At 59.0% G+C, this 19,257-nt stretch overlaps 2 protein-coding genes across 2 annotated transcripts in view; both read left to right on the top strand.

Moving 5' to 3' along the window:
• Window positions 1-5,525: 5,525 nt before the first annotated feature.
• Window positions 5,526-19,257, top strand: part of LOC138734476 (histone-lysine N-methyltransferase SETD1A-like) — a 36,088-nt gene continuing 22,356 nt past the window's right edge. The window contains 8 exon segments of the mRNA XM_069882121.1: window positions 5,526-5,647; window positions 8,480-8,632; window positions 11,290-11,388; window positions 13,238-13,508; window positions 15,781-15,869; window positions 17,377-17,556; window positions 18,284-18,631; window positions 18,633-19,133. Of these exon segments, the coding sequence (XP_069738222.1) occupies window positions 8,495-8,632; window positions 11,290-11,388; window positions 13,238-13,508; window positions 15,781-15,869; window positions 17,377-17,556; window positions 18,284-18,631; window positions 18,633-19,133 (1,626 nt within the window). The 5' untranslated portion in view covers window positions 5,526-5,647; window positions 8,480-8,494.
• LOC138734506 (syntaxin-1B) overlaps window positions 5,543-19,257 on the top strand; it is a 95,185-nt gene continuing 81,470 nt past the window's right edge. Inside the window, exon 1 of the mRNA XM_069882210.1 lies at window positions 5,543-5,551. The gene's annotated coding sequence lies outside the window, so the exon portion shown is untranslated. The remainder of the gene's footprint in view (window positions 5,552-19,257) is intronic.

The raw sequence follows: 19,257 nt of genomic DNA, 5'->3' as shown, positions 1-19,257 counted from the left end.
CAGGGACCCCAAAACCACCCCAGGGACCACTAAAGGCCCCCAGAGACCCCCCCAAACCACCCCAGGGACCCCTAAAGGCCCCCAGGGACCCCCCCAAACCACCCCAGGGACCCCAAAACCACCATAGGGACCCCTAAAGGCCCCCAAGGACCCCCCCAAACCACCCCAGGGACCCCTAAACCACCCCAGAGACCCCTAAAGGCCCCCAGGGACCCCCCCAAACCACCCCAGGGCCCCCAAAACCACCCTAGGGACCCCCAAAACCACCTCAGGGGCCGCTAAAGGCCCCCAGGGATACCCCGAAACGACCCCAGGGACCCCAAAACCACCCAAACAACCCCTAAAGGCCCCCAGGGACCCCCCCAAACCACCCCAGGGACCCCAAAACCACCCCAGGGACCCCTAAAGGCCCCCAAGGACCCCCCCCAGGGACCCCACCAAACCACCCCAGGGACCCCTAAAGGCCCCCAGGGACCCCCCCAACGACCCCAGGGACCCCAAAACCACCCAAACAACCCCTAAAGGCCCACAGGGACCCCCCCCAAACCACCCCAGGGACCCCTAAAGGCCCCCAGGGATGCCCCGAAACCACCCTAGGGACCCCTAAAGGCCCCCAGGGACCCCCTCAAACCACCCCAGGGACCCCAAAACCACCCCAGAGACCCCTAAAGTCCCCCAGGGCCCCCAAAACCACCCTTGGGACCCCCAAAACCACCTCAGGGGCCCCTAAAGACCCCCAGGGATGCCCCGAAACCACCCTGGGGACCTCGAAACCACCCCAGGGCCCCCAAAACCACCCTAGGGACCCCCAAAACCACCTCAGGGGCCGCTAAAGACCCCCAGGGATGCCCTGAAACCACCCCGGGGACCCCGAAACCACCCCGGGGACCCCAAAACCGCCCCAGGGCCCCCCCGTTTCCTCACGGCGGTGCACTGTCGGAGCAGACAGGACTGCTTCATGCGTCCGGGCCCCCCGAATTTCTTCATGTCGCGGCAGAAGTGGCACTCGCCGCACTCGGATCGCAGGCAGGCCCGGCACCTCCGGCACCGCGTGCGGCGCCGCCGAGATCCTGCCCCTGCGGCCCCGCGGCTCCGCATTGGCCCCCCCGGGCCCTACGCCGGCCTGGGGGGGGGACAGCGGGGTGAGGAGGGGGACCCCGGAGGGGGACACGGGGGGGAGACGGGGAGGGGGACACGAGGGGACGTGAAAAAACAAATAGGGAGCCTCCAGGATGGGGACATGAGGGGAAAATGGGGAGGGGGACACGAGGGGACATGAGGGAACGAGTGTGGAGCCCTCAGAATGGGGACATGAGGGGAAAATGGGAATGGGAACACGAGGGGACATGAGGGGACAAATATGGAGCCCTCAGGATGGGGACATGAGGGGAAAATGAGGATGGGGACATGAGGGGACATGAGGGAACGAGTGTGGAGCCCTCAGGATGGGGACATGAGGGGAAAATGGGGATGGGGACACGAGGGGACATGAGGGAACGAGTGTGGAGCCCCCAGGATGGGGACATGAGGGGAAAATGGGGATGGGGACATGAGGGAACGAGTGTGGAGCCCTCAGGATGGGGACATGAGGGGAAAATGGGGATGGGGACACGAGGGGACATGAGGGAACGAGTGTGGAGCCCTCAGGATGGGGACATGAGGGGAAAATGGGGATGGGGACATGAGGGGACATGAGGGAACGAGTGTGGAGCCCTCAAGATGGGGACATGAGGAGAAAATGGGGATGGGGACACGAGGGGACATGAGGGAACGAGTGTGGAGCCCTCAGGATGGGGACATGAGAGAAAAATGGGGATGGGGACACGAGGGGACGTGAGGGAACGAGTGTGGAGCCCTCAGGATGGGGACATGAGGGGACACGGGGTGAGGATGGAGCCCAGGGATGGGAACATGAGGGGAAAATGGGGATGGGGACACGAGGGGACGTGAGGGAACAAATATGGAGCCAAGGGATGGGGACATGAGGGGAAAATGGGGATGGGGACATGAGGGGACATGAGGGAACGAGTGTGGAGCCCTCAGGATGGGGACATGAGGGGAAAATGGGGATGGGGACACGAGGGGACATGAGGGAACGAGCGTGGAGCCCTCAGGATGGGGACATGAGGGGACACGAGGGGAAAATGGGGATGGGGACATGAGGGAACAAATATGGAGCCCTCAGGATGGGGACATGAGGGGAAAATGGGGATGGGGACACGAGGGGACATGAGGGAACGAGTGTGGAGCCCTCAGGATGGGGACATGAGGGGACACGAGGGGAAAATGGGGATGGGGACATGAGGGAACGAGTATGGAGCCTCCAGGATGGGGACATGAGGGGAAAATGGGGATGGGGACACGAGGGGACACGAGGGAACGAGTGTGGAGCCCTCAGGATGGGGACATGAGGGGAAAATGGGGATGGGGACACGAGGGGACATGAGGGAACGAGTGTGGAGCCCTCAGGATGGGGACATGAGGGGAAAATGGGGATGGGGACACGAGGGGACATGAGGGGACAAATATGGAGCCCTCAGGATGGGGACATGAGGGGAAAATGGGGATGGGGACACGAGGGGACATGAGGGAACGAGTATGGAGCCCTCAGGATGGGGACACGAAGGGAAAATGGGGATGGGGACACGAGGGGACATGAGGGAACGAGTGTGGAGCCCTCAGGATGGGGACATGAGGGGACACGAGGGGAAAATGGGGATGGGGACATGAGGGAACGAGTATGGAGCCTCCAGGATGGGGACATGAGGGGAAAATGGGGATGGGGACACGAGGGGACACGAGGGAACGAGTGTGGAGCCCTCAGGATGGGGACATGAAGGGACACGGGGTGAGGATGGAGCCCTCAGGATGGGGACATGAGGGGAAAATGGGGATGGGGACACGAGGGGACATGAGGGAACGAGTGTGGAGCCCTCAGGATGGGGACATGAGGGGAAAATGCGGATGGGGACACGAGGGGACATGAGGGAACGAGTATGGAGCCCTCAGGATGGGGACATGAGGGGAAAATGCGGATGGGGACACGAGGGGACATGAGGGAACGAGTGTGGAGCCCTCAGGATGGGGACATGAGGGGAAAATGGGGATGGGGACATGAGGGAACGAGTGTGGAGCCCTCAGGATGGGGACATGAGAGGAAAATGGGGATGGGGACATGAGGGAACGAGTGTGGAGCCCTCAGGATGGGGACATGAGAGGAAAATGGGGATGGGGACATGAGGGAACGAGTGTGGAGTCCTCAGGATGGGGACATGAGAGGAAAATGGGGATGGGGACACGAGGGGACATGAGGGAACGAGTATGGAGCCCTCAGGATGGGGACATGAGGGGAAAATGGGGATGGGGACATGAGGGGACATGAGGGGACGAGTATGGAGCCCTCAGGATGGGGACATGAGGGGACACGAGGGGAAAATGGGGATGGGGACATGAGGGGACAAACATGGAGCCCTCAGGATGGGGACATGAAGGGAAAATGGAGATGGGGACACGAGGGGACACGAGGGAACAAGTGTGGAGCCCTCAGGATGGGGACATGAGGGGAAAATGGGGATGGGGACACGAGGGGACGTGAGGGGACAAGTATGGAGCCCTCACGATGGGGACATGAGGGGACACTGGGGGACACAGGGCGATGGGGACGCGTGAGGACGAGTGTGGAGCCCAACGCACCAGAAGAAGGGAACAGAAGGACACTGGGACATGGGGACAGGAGGACACCAGGACACAGGGACTCCAGAATAAGGGGACACGGGGCCAGGGGGCCACTAGAATAAGGGGACACGGCGACACTGGGTCGGGGTGGGGGACAGGGGGGAACGGGGAGGGGACAAGGGGCCGCGGGTCTCACCTGCAGCCGCGCCGCGGAGCCGGGAGCGGCGCCATCGCGGTCTGGGGGGGGGGGGGGGGGGGGCGGTAGATTGAGGGTCCCCCCCGCGCCGCCGCCCCCCCCCCGGCCCGCAGCGGGGAGGGGATCGGGGGGGGAGGGTCCGGGGGGGGTTCTGGGAGGGGGGTTACGGGGGTTCGGGGTTGGGGGGGGGCGGGAGAGGGGGCGAGCGGCGAGAGGGAGAGCGGGGGGCGAGACAAGATGGCGGCGGCGGCGCGGGGAACGCGGCTCCAACACCCCCCGCCCCGGGCTGGAGGCGGGACCATAGAGTTGGGAGACGGGGGCGTGCAAAAGCAATGGGGAAAGGCGGTCCGCCGAGGTGTCTAGAGAGGCCCCATAGGGGCTCACGGCGCTCTCGTCGCCTCCAACCATAGAGTTTGCTCGGGGGCTTTAAGTTAAAGGGAAAGGCGGTCCTCCGAGACGCCTAGAAAGGCCACACGAGGTCTATAGGCTCGTCTCAACGTTTCCAACCATAGAGTTGTCCCGAGGAGGCTTTAAGTTATAGGGAAACGTGGTCCTCCGAGATGCCTAGAGAGGCCAGGCAGGGTCTGGAGAGGGATGTGCCCCTTCCAGTCCTTCCCAGTTCATCCCAGTGACTTCCAGTCCCTCCCAGTTCATCCCAGCGCCCCCTCCAGTCCCTCCCAGTTCATTCCAGTGCCCCCCAGTTCATCCCAGTGCCCCCTCCAGTCCCTCCCAGTTCATTCCAGTGCCCCCTGGTTCATCCCAGTGCCCCCTCCAGTCCCTCCCAGTTCATCCCGGTCCCTCCGGTTCATCCCAGTAACCTCTCCAGTCCCTCCCAGTTCATCCCAGTCCCTCCCAGTCCATCCCAGTGCCCCCTCCAATCCCTCCCAGTTCATCCCAGTGGCCCCCAGTTCGCTCCAGTGACCTCTCCAGTCCCTCCCTGTTCCTCCCAGTGCCCCCTCCAATCCTTCCCAGTTCATCCCAGCACCCCCCGGTTCATCCCAGTCCCTCCCAGTGGCCCCCAGTTCGCTCCAGCGACCTCTCTAGTCCCTCCCTCCTCCTCCCAGTTCATCCCAGCGGCCCCCAGTTCGCTCCAGTGCCCCCTCCAGTCCCTCCCAGTTCCTCCCAGCGCCCCCTCCCCTCCTCCCCAGTCTGAGAGGCTGGGGGCGGGGATGAATGGGGGCGTGGGAACCGCCTGGGCGGGCATCAATGAACGGGGGCGTGGGAACGGGGCGGGCCCCGCGCATGCGCAGAACCCTCCGAGCCGCGGGGGCGCGGTCACTGCGCATGCGCGGCGGGCGCGGCGGTTTTTAAGGGCGCGCGTTTAGGCGGCGCGCGAGGTGCCGGGTTCTCGTCGGCAGATTCGTCACTCAAAAAAAAAAAATATAAAATAAAATGTATATTTATTTATCCCGGTTTTTTTTTTCACTACGCGACAAATTAGGGAGCGATCGCGTAGGGAGGAATCGGGTGTGGAAGCCGAGGGGTCGCGGTAATTTGAAGGGAGGGAGGGGAGGGGAGAGTGGCGAAAGTGCGGATGGTGGTGGGGAGGGGGTGAAATCTCGCGAGATTTCCCCGCGAGAGGTCGCGGTCTCGCGAGAACACGCGCGGCCCCGCCCCCCCCTCAGAGCCAGCAGCGGCTCCGGAGCCTCCGGAACCTCCGGGACCCCCCGAACCCCCCCCCAGGACCCCCCCGAGCCCCTCCCGGGACCCCCCCCCGGGACCCCCGGGAGCCTCCACCCCCCCCTCCCCGCGCTGAGGGGGCGGCGGAGCGGGAAGGTGAGGAGGGAGGGGGGGAAAGGGGGTTCGGGGGGTGGGAAAGGAGGAGGGGGGGGGCTGAGGGGGAAATGGAGGCCTGAGGGGAAAAAAGGGGGTGGGGGGGAAGAGGGGGTGGGGGGGAAGTTGGGGGGCTGAGGGGGAAATGGGGGGCGGGGGGGGAATGGGGGGCTGGGGGCTGAGAGGGGCTGGGGGGAAATTTCCGGGGTCTGGAGGGGGAAAAGGGGAAACAGGGGGGGAAATAGGGATCTGGGGGGGCTTGGGGGTGGGGGGGGGCATGGGGTTTGGGGGGGGAAAGAGGGTGGGGGGGGAACTTGGGGGTCTGGGGGTGCCTATAGGGTATCTATAGGGTCTCTGTGGGTCGCTATGGAGCAGGCAGTGACCCCCCTGCCCCCCCAGATCCCGTGTGTGGGGGTGGAGGGGTCGCTATGGGTCCCTATAGGATCTCTAGGGGGGTTCTATGGGTCTGGGGGTGCCTATAGGGTCTCTATAGGGTCTCTGTGGGTCGCTATGGGGCAGGCAGTGACCCCCCCGCCCCCCCAGATCCCATGTGTGGGGATGGAGGGGTCACTATGGGTCCCTATAGGATCTCTATGGGGGTTTTATGGGTCTGGGGGTTTCTATAGGGTCTCTATAGGGTCTCTGTGGGTCGCTATGGGGGAGGCAGTGACCCCCGTGCCCCCCAGATCCCATGTGTGGGGGTGGAGGGGTCGTTATGGGTCCCTATAGGATTTCTAGGGGGGGTCTGTGAGTCAGTACAAGGCTTCTATGGGTCTGTGGGTGCCTATAGGATATCTATAGGGTCTCTATAGGGTCTCTATGGGGCCGGCAGTGACCCCTCTGCCCCCCCAGATCCCATGTCTGGGGATGGAGGGGTCGCTATGGGTCACTGGGGGTGCCTATAGGATCTTTATGGAGGTTCTATGGGTCTGGGGGTGCCCAAAGTGTCTCTATAGGTTATCTGTAGGGTCTTTATAGGGTCTCTGTAGGGCAGATAGTGACCCCCCTGCCCCCCCCAGATCCCGTGTGTGGGGATGGAGGGGTCGCTATGGGTCCCTATAGGATCTCTGTGGGGGTTCTGTGGGTCTGTAGCCCCCTGTGAGGCCCTATAGGGTCTCTATAGGGTCCCTATGGGGCAGGCAGTGACCCCCCTGCCCCCCCAGATCCCGTGTGTGGGGATGGAGGGGTCGCTATGGGTCCCTATAGGATCTCTGTGGGGGTTCTATGGGTCTGTAGCCCCCTGTGAGGCCCTATAGGGTCTCTATAGGGTCCCTATGGGGCAGGCAGTGACCCCCCTGCCCCCCCAGATCCCCTGTGTGGGGATGGAGGAGTTGCTATGGGTCTCTATAGGATCTCTATGAATCAGTATAGGATTTCTATGGGGGTTTTATGGGTCTGGGTGTGCCTATAGGGTCTCTATAGGGTCTCTGTGGGTCGCTATGGGGCAGGCAGTGACCCCCGTGCCCCCCCAGATCCCATGTGTGGGGATGGAGGGGTCACTATGGGTCCCTATAGGATCTCTATGGAGGTTCTATGGGTCTGGGGGTGCCTATAGGGTCTCTATAGGGTCTCTATGGGGCCGGCAGTGACCCCCGTGCCCCCCCAGATCCCATGTGTGGGGATGGAGGGGTCACTATGGGTCCCTATAGGATCTCTATGGGTCTGGGGGTGCCTATAGGGTCTCTATAGGGTCTCTATGGGGCCGGCAGTGACCCCCGTGCCCCCCCAGATCCCATGTGTGGGGATGGAGGGGTCACTATGGGTCCCTATAGGATCTCTGTGGGTCTGGGGGTGCCTATAGGGTCTCTATAGGGTCTCTATGGGGCCGGCAGTGACCCCCGTGCCCCCCCAGATCCCATGTGTGGGGATGGAGGGGTCACTATGGGTCCCTATAGGATCTTTGTGAGGGTTGTGTGGGTCTCTATAAGGTCTCTATACAGTATCTATAGGGTTTCTATAGGTCACTATGGGGCAGGCAGTGACCCCCCCTGCCCCCCAGATCCCATGTGTGGGGATGGAGGAATCGCTATGGGTCGCTATAGGGTCTCTGTGGGGGTTCTATGGGTCTGTAGCCCACTGTGAGGCCCTATAGGGTATCTATAGGGTTTCTATGGGTTGCTATGGGGCAGGCTGTGACCCCCATGCCCCCCCAGATCCCGTGTGTGGGGATGGAGGGGTCGCTATGGGTCCCTATAGGATCTCTATGGGTGTTCTATGGGTTTGTGGGTCTCTATAAGATGCCTATAAGGTATCTATAGGGTCTCTATGGGTCGCTATGGGTCCTTATAGGATCTTTGTGAGGATTCTGGGCGTCTGTGGGTCTCTATAAGGTGCCTATAGGGTATCTATAGGGTCTCTGTGGGTCGCTATGGGGCAGGCAGTGACCCCCCTGCCCCCCCAGATCCCGTGTGTGGGGATGGAGGGGTCGCTGTGGGTCGCTATAGGGTCTCTGTGGGGGTTCTATGGGTCTGTAGCCCCCTGTGAGGCCCTATAGAGTATCTATAGGGTTTCTATGGTTGCTATGGGGCAGGCAGTGACCCCCGTGCCCCCCCCCAGATCCCACGTGTGGGGATGGAGGGGTCACTATGGGTCCCTATAGGATCTCTATGGGGGTTCTATGGGTCTGGGGGTGCCCATAGGGTCTCTATAGGGTCCCTATAGGGCCGGCAGTGACCCCCGTGCCCCCCCAGATCCCACGTGTGGGGATGGAGGGGTCGCTATGGGTCCCTATAGGATCTCTGTGGGGGTTCTCTGGGTCTGGGGGTGCCCATAGGGTCTCTATAGGGTCCCTATAGGGTCTCTATAGGGCCCGCAGTGACCCCCGTGCCCCCCCAGATCCCATGTGTGGGGATGGAGGCCGAGGGGGGGGGTGAAGCCCCCCGGCCCGCGGGGTCCCCCTGGCGCAGCTACAAGCTGGTGGTGGATCCCGCTCTTCGCCGCGGCGCCCAGAAGGTTTATCGCTACGATGGGCTCCACTTCAGCGTCCCCGTGAGTAATTAGCGCTAACGAACCCCGCTCATTAAGGCTGCAAATCGAGGGGGGGGCGTTAGGGGGGGCGTCGGGGGCAATTAGGGGGGTAAAGGGGCAGCAAACGCTTGTTAGAAGGTGTGATGCTGCTGTAGATCTTTTTTTAGCCTCTCTGTGGGTAATTACGGTGTTAATTAGGAGCTTAATTAGGCTAATTAATGAAAAAAGTAGGTGGGGAGGGCATGGGGGGTAATAGGGGAGTAAGAAGGGGGGTAATAGGGGAGTAACCGGGGGGTAACGGGGCAGGAGTTACCCCCTAGATGGTATATAATGATGATTTGAGCTGTAATTTTAGCTTTGTGTGAGTAATTAGTGCTAATTTAGAGTTTAATTAAAGGGGTTAATGGAGTAATTAATTTTGGAGGGCATGGGGGGGGTAATAGGGGGGTAAAAAGGGGGGTGATAAGGCAGGAGTTGCCCCTTAGATGGTATAACGATGCCATCAAGTGTGTTTTGAGAGATCTGTAAGTAATTAGCGCTAATTAAGAGATTAATTAAGGAGATTAATGAGGTGACAAACAGAGGAGGGTATAGGGAGGTGAGAACAGGGTAATTAGAGGGGTAATTAGGGGGTAGGAGAGGGAGTAATGGGGCAGGAGTTGCCCCCCCAGATGATGTAACACGACAATGAACCGTGTTTTAGCATTTGTGTGATTAATTAATGCTAATTAGGGGGTTAATTAGGACTGAGAACGAGGCAAGAAGCAGGGGGACAACAGGGGAGGGCGAGGAGGGGGCAGTGAGGGGCAAGATCCCCTCATTTTGGGGCTGGATCCCCTCATTTTTGGGGGCCCCGGGGCGGGATCCCTCCTTTTTGGGGCAAGATCCCTCATTTTTGGGGTCTTTGGGGCGGGATCCCCTCATTTTTGGGGTCTTTGGGGTGGGATCCCCTCATTTTTGGGGCGGGATCCCCTCATTTTTGGGGCAAGATCCCTCATTTTTGGGGTCTTTGGGGCGGGATCCCCTCATTTTTGGGGTCTTTGGGGTGGGATCCCCTCATTTTTGGGGCGGGATCCCCTCATTTTTGGGGCCTTTGGGACAGATCCCTCCATTTTGGGGTGGGATCCATCCATTTTGAGGGTTTGGGGGGCGGGATCCCCTCATTTTTGGGGTGGGATCCCCTCATTTTGGGGCAGGATCCCCTCAATCTTGTGTCTCTGGGGCAGATGCCTCGATTTTGGGGTGGGATCCCCTCATTTTTGGGGTCTTTGGGGCGGGATCCCTTCATCTTGGGGTGGAATCTTCTCATTTTTGGGGTGGATTACCTCGTTTTGGGGGCTGGATGCCTCATTTTTGGGGCGCTTTGAGGGGTAACCCCTCATTTGGGGGCTGGATCCTGTCTTTTTGGGGTGCTTGAGAAGGTAAGTTCTTGCTTTTGGGGCTGGGTGCCTCGGTTTTGGGGCTGGATCCCTTCATTTTTGGGGTGCTTGGGGCTGGATCCCCTCGTTTTGGGGTGCTTGGAGGGATAACCCCCTCATTTTGGGGCTGGATCCCCTCTTTTTGGGGTGCTTGGAGGGATAACCCCTCATTTTGGGGCTGGATCTCCTCTTTTTGGGGTGCTTGGAGGAATAACTCCTCATTTTGGGGCTGGATCTCCTCTTTTTGGGGCGCTTGGGGGGATAATCCCTCATTTTGGGACCAGATCCCCTCATTTTGGGGCTGGATCCCCTCTTTTTGGGGTGCTGGGGAGGATAATCCCTCATTTTGGGGCTGGATCCCCTCTTTTTGGGGCGCTTGGGGGGATAATCCCTCATTTTGGGACCAGATCCCCTAATTTTGGGGCTGGATCCCCTCTTTTTGGGGTGCTGGGGAGGATAATCCCTCATTTTGGGGCTGGATCCCCTCTTTTTGGGGTGCTTGGAGGGATAATCCCTCATTTTGGGACCAGATCCCCTCATTTTGGGGCTGGATCCCCTCTTTTTGGGGTGCTGGGGAGGATAATCCCTCATTTTGGGGCTGGATCCCCTCTTTTTGGGGTGCTTGGAGGGATAATCCCTCATTTTGGGACCAGATCCCCTCATTTTGGGGCTGGATCCCCTCTTTTTGGGGCGCTTGGGGGGATAATCCCTCATTTTGGGACCAGATCCTCTCATTTTGGGACCAGATCCCCTCATTTTTGGGGCACTTGGGGGGATAATCCCTCATTTTGGGACCAGATCCCCTCATTTTGGGGCTGGATCCCCTCTTTTTGGGGCACTTGGGGGGATAATCCCTCATTTTGGGACCAGATCCCCTCATTTTGGGGCAGATCCCCTCGTTTTGGGGTGCTAGGAGCGTCGTCTCTCGTTTTCGGGGCCGGCTCCCCTCATTTTTGGGGCAGATCCCCTCATTTTGGGGTGCTAGGAGCGTCGTCTCTCGTTTTCGGGGCCGGCTCCCCTCATTTTGGGGGCAGATCCCCTCATTTTGGGGTGCTAGGAGCGTCGTCTCTCATTTTCGGGGCCGGCTCCCCTCATTTTCGGGGCAGATCCCCTCATTTTGGGGTGCTAGGAGCGTCGTCTCTCGTTTTTGGGGCCGGCTCCCCTCGTTTTCGGGGCAGATCCCCTCATTTTGGGGCGCTAGGAGCGTCGTCTCTCGTTTCGGGGGCGGCTCCCCTCATTTTTGGGGTGTTCTCCCCTCAGGACTCGGCGCTGGCCCCCGTGGGCTCCGTGCAGGATCCTCGCCCGCGCCGCATCTGGGCCAAGCACCGCGACCTCTCCCTCCCGGTCCCCAAGTTCAAGGTAAGGGGGGACCCCCTCGTTAGCGCTAACGATGGCTAAAGTGGGGGATCCCCCTCTTTGATCCCCTTTGCTCCCCCTTAACGATGCTTTGGGGGGGCTGAGGGGCTCTCCCCACCCCCTTCTGATGCTTTTTTGGGTGGATTTTGGGGTTTTGGGGTGGATTTGGGTTTTTTGGGGTGGATTTGGGGGTCTCGATGAGCTCAGTTCCACCCCCAACCTGGTTTTGAGGGGTTTGGGCTGGATTTGAGGGGTTCTGGGCCGCGGTTTTGGGTCTCTCTGAGCTCAACCCCCTCCTAACGCGGCTTTTTTGGGTCTCCGGGGTGGATTTGGGGTTCGCCAGGATCTCAGGCCTCCCTAACACTGGATTTTGGGGTCTCTGGGGTGGATTTTTGGGTCTTCAAGATGGATTTTTGGGTCTCCGGGTTGGATTTTTGGTTTTCAAGATGGATTTTTGGGTCTTCAAGATGGATTTTTGGGTCTCCGGGTTGAATTTTTGGTTTTCAAGATGGATTTTTGGGTCTCCAAGATGGTTTTTTGGGTCTCTGGGATGGATTTTTGGGTCTCCAAGATGGATTTGAGGTTCTCCATGATCTCAGCCCCCCCTAACACTGGGTTTTTGGGTCTTTGGGGTGGATTTTTGGGTCTCCAAGATGGATTTTTGGGTCTCCAAGATGGATTTTTGGGTCTCTGGGATGGATTTGGGGTTCTCCATGATCTCAGGCCTCCCTAACACTGGATTTTTGGGTCTCTGGGGTGGATTTAGGGTCTCCAAGATGGATTTTTGGGTCTCTGGGGTAGATTTTTGGGTCTCCGGGATGGATTTGGGGTTCTCCATGATCTCAGTCCTCCCTAACACTGGATTTTTGGGTCTCCGAGATGGATTTTTGGGTCTCCAAGATGGATTTGGGCTTCTCCATGATTTCAGTCCTCCCTAACACTGGATTTTGGGTGTCGAAGATGGATTTTTGGGTCTCCAAGATGGATATTTGGGTCTCTGGGGTGCATTTTTGGTTCTCCGGGATGGATTTGGGGTTCTCCGTGATCTCAGCCCCCCCTAACACTGGATTTTTGGGTCTCTGGGGTGGATTTTTGGATCTCCAAGATGGATTTGAGGTTCTCCATGATCTCAGCCCCCCCTAACACTGGATTTTTGGGTCTCTGGGGTGGATTTAGGGTCTCCAAGATGGATTTTTGGGTCTCCGGGTTGGATTTTTGGGTCTCCAAGATGGGTCTTTGGTTTCCAAGATGGATTTTTGGGTCGCCGGGTTGGAGTTTTGGTTTTCAAGTTGGATTTTTGGGTCTCCAAGATGGATTTTTGGGTCTCTGGGTTGGAGTTTTGGTTTTCAAGTTGGATTTTTGGGTCTCCAAGATGGATTTTTGGGTCTCTGGGTTGGATTTTTAGTTTTCAAGTTGGATTTTTGGGTCTCCAAGATGGATTTTTGGGTCTCTGGGTTGGATTTTTGGTTTTCAAGTTGGATTTTTGGGTCTCCAAGATGGATTTTTGGGTCTCCAAGATGGATTTTTGGGTCTCCGGGTTGGATTTTGGGTCTCCAAGATGGATTTTTGGGTCTCCGGGTTGGCTTTTTGGGTCTCCAAGATGGCTTTTTGGGTCTCCGGGTTGGCTTTTTGGGTCTCCGGGTTGGATTTTTGGGTCTCCGGGTTGGATTTTGGGTCTCCAAGATGGATTTTTGGGTCTCCGGGTTGGCTTTTTGGGTCTCCAAGTTGGCTTTTTGGGTCTCCGGGTTGGATTTTTGGGTCTCCGGGTTGGATTTTTGGGTCTCCAAGCCGGCTTTGGGGGTTCCCCGTGACCTCACGCCTTTTTTTTTTTTGGGGGGGGGGTGTCCCACAGCTGGACGAGTTCTACGTGGGGCAGATCCCCCTGAAAGAAGTGACGTTCGCTCGGCTCAACGACAACGTGCGGGAGCCCTTCCTGGCCGAGATGTGCCGCAAATACGGGGAGGTGGAAGAGGTCGAGATCCTCCTGCACCCCAAAACCCGCAAGCACCTCGGCCTGGCCCGCGTCCTCTTCGCCAGCACCCGAGCCGCCAAGGAGACCGTCAAGCACCTTCACCGCACCTCGGTCATGGGCAACATCATCCACGCTCAGCTCGACGTCCGCGGTGAGCCCCGAACCCCCAAATCCTTGTCTTGGGGGGGGCTGGGAACACCCCCGCGCCCCAAAAACCCCGTGACGGGGCGGTTCTGAGCACCCGCAGCGCTGAAAATCCGCGTTTTGAGACGCACCGGCCTCGAAAATCCTCGTTTTGGGGCGTTGTGAACGCTCCTGAACCCCAAAATCTTCATTTTTGAGGAAGCTGTATGCCCCAAGCCCCTATTTTGGGGGTTCCAGACCCCCTTGCACCCCAACATCCCCATTTCAGGGAGGTTCCGAGCACCCACAGCCCTTAAAATCCGCATTTTGAGACGCGCCGGCCTCGAAAATCCTCGTTTTGGGGGGTTGTGCACACTCCTGAACCCCAAAATCTCTATTTTTGGTGGAGCGATGTGTTTAAAATCCTTATTTTGGGGGTTATGGACCCCTCTGCACCCCAAAATCCCCATTTCAGGGAGGTTCCAAGCCCCCATAGCGCTTAAAATCCTCATTTTGAGACGCACCGGCCTCGAAAATCCTCATTTTGGGGGGTTCTGAATGCTTCTGAACCCCAAAATCTTCATTTTTGAGGAAGCTGTATGCCCCAAGCCCCTATTTTGGGGGTTCCAGACCCCCTTGCACCCCAAAATCCCCATTTCAGGGTAGTTCTGAGCACTCACAGCACTTAAAATCCTCATTTTGAGACGCACCGGCCTCGAAAATCCTCGTTTTGGGGTGTTATGAACGCTTCTGAACCCCAAAATCTCCATTTTTGAGGAAGCTGTATGCCCCAAGTCCCTATTTTGGGGGTTCCAGACCCCCTTGCACCCCAAAATCCCCATTTCGGGGAGGTTCCGAGCACCCACAGCGCTTAAAATCCGCATTTTGAGACGCACTGGCCTCGAAAATCCTCGTTTTGGGGGTTTGTGAACGCTCCTGAACCCCAAAATCTCTATTTTTGGGGGAGCAATATGCCTAAAATTTGTATTTTGGGGGTTCCAGACCCCCCTGCACCCCAAAATCCCCATTTCAGGGTGGTTCTGAGCCCCCACAGCCCTTAAAATTCTCATTTTGAGACGCACCGGCCTCGAAAATCCTCATTTTGGGGGGTTGTGGACGCTCCTGAACCCCAAAATCTCTATTTTTGGGGGAGCGATATGCATAAAATCCCTATTTTGGGGGTTATGGACCCCTCTGCACCCCAAAATCCCCATTTCGGGGAGATTCTGGGCACCCACAGCCCTTAAAATCCTCATTTTGAGACGCACCGGCCTCGAAAATCCTCGTTTTGGGGGGTTGTGGACGCTCCTGAACCCCAAAATCTTCATTTTTGAGGAAGCTGTATGCCCAAAGCCCCTATTTTGGGGGTTGCAGACCCCCCTTGCACCCCAAAATCCCTGTTTCAGGGCGGTTCTGAGCACCCACAGCGCTTAAAATCCGCATTTTGAGACGCACCGGCCTCGAAAATCCTCGTTTTGGGGTGTTGTGAACAATCCTGAACCCCAAAATCTCCATTTTTGAGGAAGCTGTATGCCCAAAGCCCCTATTTTGGGGGTTCCAGACCCCCCTTGCACCCCAAAATCCCTGTTTCAGGGCGGTTCTGAGCACCCACAGCGCTTAAAATCCGCATTTTGAGACGCACCAGCCTCGAAATTCCTCATTTTGGGGGGTTGTGAATGCTCCTGAACCCCAAAATCTCCATTTTTGGGGGAGCGATATGCTTAAAATCCCCATTTTGGGGGTTATGGACCCCTCTGCACCCCAAAATCCCCGTTTCGGGGAGGTTCTGACCACTCAGAAGCCTCAAAATCCTCATTTTGGGGGGCTGGGAACACCCCTGAACCCCAAACTCTCCATTTTCAGGGCGCCCCGACCCCTTCCTGCCCCTAAATCCTCATTTTTGGGGTTCAATCCCCCCAAATCCCCATTTTCGGAGTTCACTGACCCCTTCCTCCCCCCTAAAGTCCCATTTTTGGGGTGCTCGACCCCTTCCTGTCCCCTAAATCCCAATTTTGGGGGTTCAACCTCCCCCAATCCCCATTTTTGGGGCGCCCTGACCCCTTCTTGCTCCCCAAATTCTTATTTTTGGGGTTCAACCCCCCCAAATTCTCATTTTTGAGGTACCCTGATCCCTTTCTACCCCTTAAATCTTTATTTTTGAGGTACCCCGACCCCGTTCTGCCCCCCAAATCCGCATTTTAGGGGTTCAAGCTTCCCAAATCCCCATTTTTGGGGTTCGACCCCCCCCAAATCCTCATTTTTGGGGTCCCCCAAAAGGCTGATGTTGGGGTTCCCTGCAGGGCAGCAGCGGCTGCGTCTCTACGAGCTGATCGTCAGCGGCGCCTACACCCCCCAAACCGTCCCCACCGGCCAGGGGGACCCCGAAACGGTAGGGGGGGACCCCAAAATCTATGGGGGAGGGGGCTGGGGGACCCCAAAATCCATCGGGAGGGGGCTGGGGGACCCCAAAATCCATCGGGAGGGGGCTGGGGGACCCCAAAATACGTGGGGAGGGGGCTGAAAACCCAAGGGAGGGGGGCTTGGGACCCCAAATTGGGGGGGATTTGGAGGGGACCCCAACATTAAGGGGGCTGGGGAGGACCCCAAAATTGAGGGGGGGGGCTGGAGGGCATGTGGGGGGACCCCAAAATTGAGGGAGGGGCTGGAGGACATGTGGGGGGACCCCAGAATTGAGGGGGGGGGGCGGGGGGGGGGCTATGAATGCGTTTTGGGTCAGTTTTGGGGTGCTCTGAGCCCCCTATTTTCCACCTTGGGGCTGTTTTGCCCCCCCAATTCTTTTTGCACCCCAAGATCGAGCCCCTTTTGCCCCCCAAACCCCTTTTTACCCCCAAATGGAGCCACTTTTGCCCCCCCAAACCCCTTTTTACCCCCAAATGGAGCCACTTTTGCCCCCCCAAACCCCTTTTTACCCCCAAATGGAGCCCCTTTTGCCCCCCAAACCCCTTTTTACCCCCAAATGGAGCCACTTTTGCCCCCCCAAACCCCTTTTTACCCCCAAATTGAGCCACTTTTGCCCCCCAAACCCCTTTTTACCCCCCAAACCCCTTTTTACCCCCAAATGGAGCCCTTTTTGCCCCCCAAACCCCTTTTTACCCCCAAATGGAGCCCCTTTTGCCCCCCAAACCCCTTTTTACCCCCAAATGGAGCCCTTTTTGCCCCCCAAACCCCTTTTTACCCCCAAATGGAGCCCCTTTTGCCCCCCAAACCCCTTTTTACCCCCAAATGGAGCCCCTTTTGCCCCCCAAACCCCTTTTTACCCCCAAATGGAGCCCCTTTTGCCCCCCCAAACCCCTTTTTACCCCCAAATTGAGCCACTTTTGCCCCCCAACCCCATTTTTACCCCCAAATTGAGCCCCTTTTGCCCCCCCAAACCCCTTTTTACCCCAAAATTGAGCCCCTTTTGCCCCCCCAAACCCCTTTTTACCCCCAAATGGAGCCCCTTTTGCCCCCCAAACCCCTTTTTACCCCCAAATGGAGCCCCTTTTGCCCCCCAAACCCCTTTTTACCCCCAAATTGAGCCACTTTTGCCCCCCCCAACCCCTTTTTACCCCCAAATGGAGCCCCTTTTGCCCCCCAAACCCCTTTTTACCCCCAAATTTAGCCCCTTTTGCCCCATAAACCCCTTTTTGCCCCCAAATTGGAGCCACTTTTGCCCCATAAACCAGTTTTTACCCCAAAATTGAGCCCCTTTTGCCCCCCCAAACCCATTTTTACCCCAAATTGAGCCCCTTTTGCCCCATAAACCCCTTTTTGCCCCCAAATTGGAGCCACTTTTGCCCCATAAACCAGTTTTTACCCCAAAATTGAGCCCCTTTTGCCCCCCCCCGACCCATTTTAACCCCCCAAAACCGTGTCTCCCCCCTTTTTTTCCGCAGCCCCCCGAGTCTCGCCGCCGCTCCTCCACGGACTCCTCCTTCGCGGCCCCCCCCCCCGGGGAACGGCACCCCCGACCCCCCCACCCCATCCTCCACCGCCGGGGGGGGTTACAGCCCCTTCCCCACCCCGGCCCCCCCTTTCCCCCCCCCCTTCGCCGCCGACAGCACCCCCTACGCCAGGTGAGGCCCCAGGGTGTCTTGGGGGGTCTTGGGGGGGTTTGAGGGGGTCTTGGGGCATCTTGAGGGGGTTTACAGGGGTCGAAGGGGTGTTTGGGGGGGTCTTGGGGGGGTTTGAGGGGGTCTTGGGGCATCTTGAGGGGGTTTAGGGGGGTCAGAGGGGTGTTTGGGGGGGTCTTGGGGGGGTTCAGGGGGTCTTGGGGCATCTTGAGGGGGTTTAGAGGGGTCAAAGGGGTGTTTGGGGGGGTCTTGGGGCATCTTGAGGGGGTTTAGGGGGGTCGAAGGGGTATTTGGGGGGGTCTTGGGGGTCCGGGGGGGCATTGAGAGGGTCCTGGGAAGGTCTTGAGGCATTTTGGGGGGGTCTTGGGGCACCTTGGGGTGGTTTAGGGGGGTCCAGGAGGGATTTGGGGGAGATTGAGGGGGTGGGGGTTGAGTTTGGGGGGGGTCTTGGGGCATCTTGAGGGGGTTTAGGGGCATCCAGGTGGGTTTTGGGGTGTCTGGGGGGGGGATTTGGGGGATCCAGGGGGGGTTTGGGGGTCCTGGAGGGTTTTGAGGGGGTGGGAATTCAGTTTTGGGGGGGCATGAGTTGTATTTAGAGGGGTTTGGGGGGGTCCAGGTGGATTTTGGGGTGTCTGGGGGGGTTTCTTGAAAACGCTCGGGGGGGGGATTGATTCTCGCTTAATTTCCACCATTAAAAAGCTCTTTTTTTCCTGTTTTTTTTGCGTTTCAGACACAATTTCGAGGCGTTTCCCTCGCGCCGCGCCGAGCCGGGGGGCTTCCCTCGCCGAGCCGCCGCCCCCCCCCCACCAGGGGCCGGATCCTTCCTCTCTTACTCCTACGACCCCCCCGGCCTCTTCTCCCGGCAACCTTCGGCTTCATCTTCATCCTCCTCGTCCTCCTCCTCGTCCTCCTCCTCCCGGCGCCGCCAACGCCCTCAACGCGAAGACGAGCCTCCTCCTTCCTCTTCCTCCTCTTCTTCCTCTTCCTCTTCCTCCACGCCGGCCGCCGCTTTCCCTGCCCCCCCTTCCACCCCCCCCTCGTCTTTCCAACCTCCTTCCGGAGGGGCCGACGCCGCGTATTTTGCCTCCTTCGCCTCCTCCGATGCCTCCCAAGAGCGAGACTTTCGCCTCTTGAACCCCAACGAGGCCCCCCCTCCTCCTCCTCCTCCCCCCCTCCTCCTCCTCCCGCCGCCCCCCCCGCCGCCCCCCCCGCTTTCCAGGGAAAGGGGGGGCTCCCCGGACCCCGAATCCACCCCGGAGAGCGTCCCCTTCGCTCAGCACAGCAGCCTCGACTCGCGCATCGAAGCTCTCCTCAAAGAGCAGCGCTCCCACTTCTCCTTCCTCCCCGCCGACGAGGAAGAGGACGAGAAAGACCTTCCGCTTCCTCCTCCTTTGCTTCCTCTTCCTCTTCCTTCTTCCTCCTCCTCCTCCCGGCCCCCCCCGAGCGCCCCCGAGGACGGGGACGGGGCCCCCGAAAACGGCCTCCGGGACGATGCCGGCGGGCACCACGGAGCCCCCGAGGCTGCGGGGGGAGCGCGAGACGAGCCCCCCGCCTCGCCCAAGGCCAACGGGCAGGAGAGGGTGAGGGAAAAAGGGGGTTCGGGGGGTCCTGGGGGGGGGTTGGGGGTCCTAGAGGGGGCTTGGGGGGTCTTGGAGTGTCCTAGGGGGTGTTTGGGGGATCCTAGAGGGGGTTTGGGGGATTCTA

Source organism: Phaenicophaeus curvirostris, unplaced genomic scaffold (assembly GCF_032191515.1).
Source record: "Phaenicophaeus curvirostris isolate KB17595 unplaced genomic scaffold, BPBGC_Pcur_1.0 scaffold_84, whole genome shotgun sequence".
Classification (NCBI taxonomy): Eukaryota; Metazoa; Chordata; class Aves; order Cuculiformes; family Cuculidae; genus Phaenicophaeus; species Phaenicophaeus curvirostris.
Note: the sequence above shows the minus strand (reverse complement) of the source record. Positions and strands in the feature narration are given on the sequence as shown.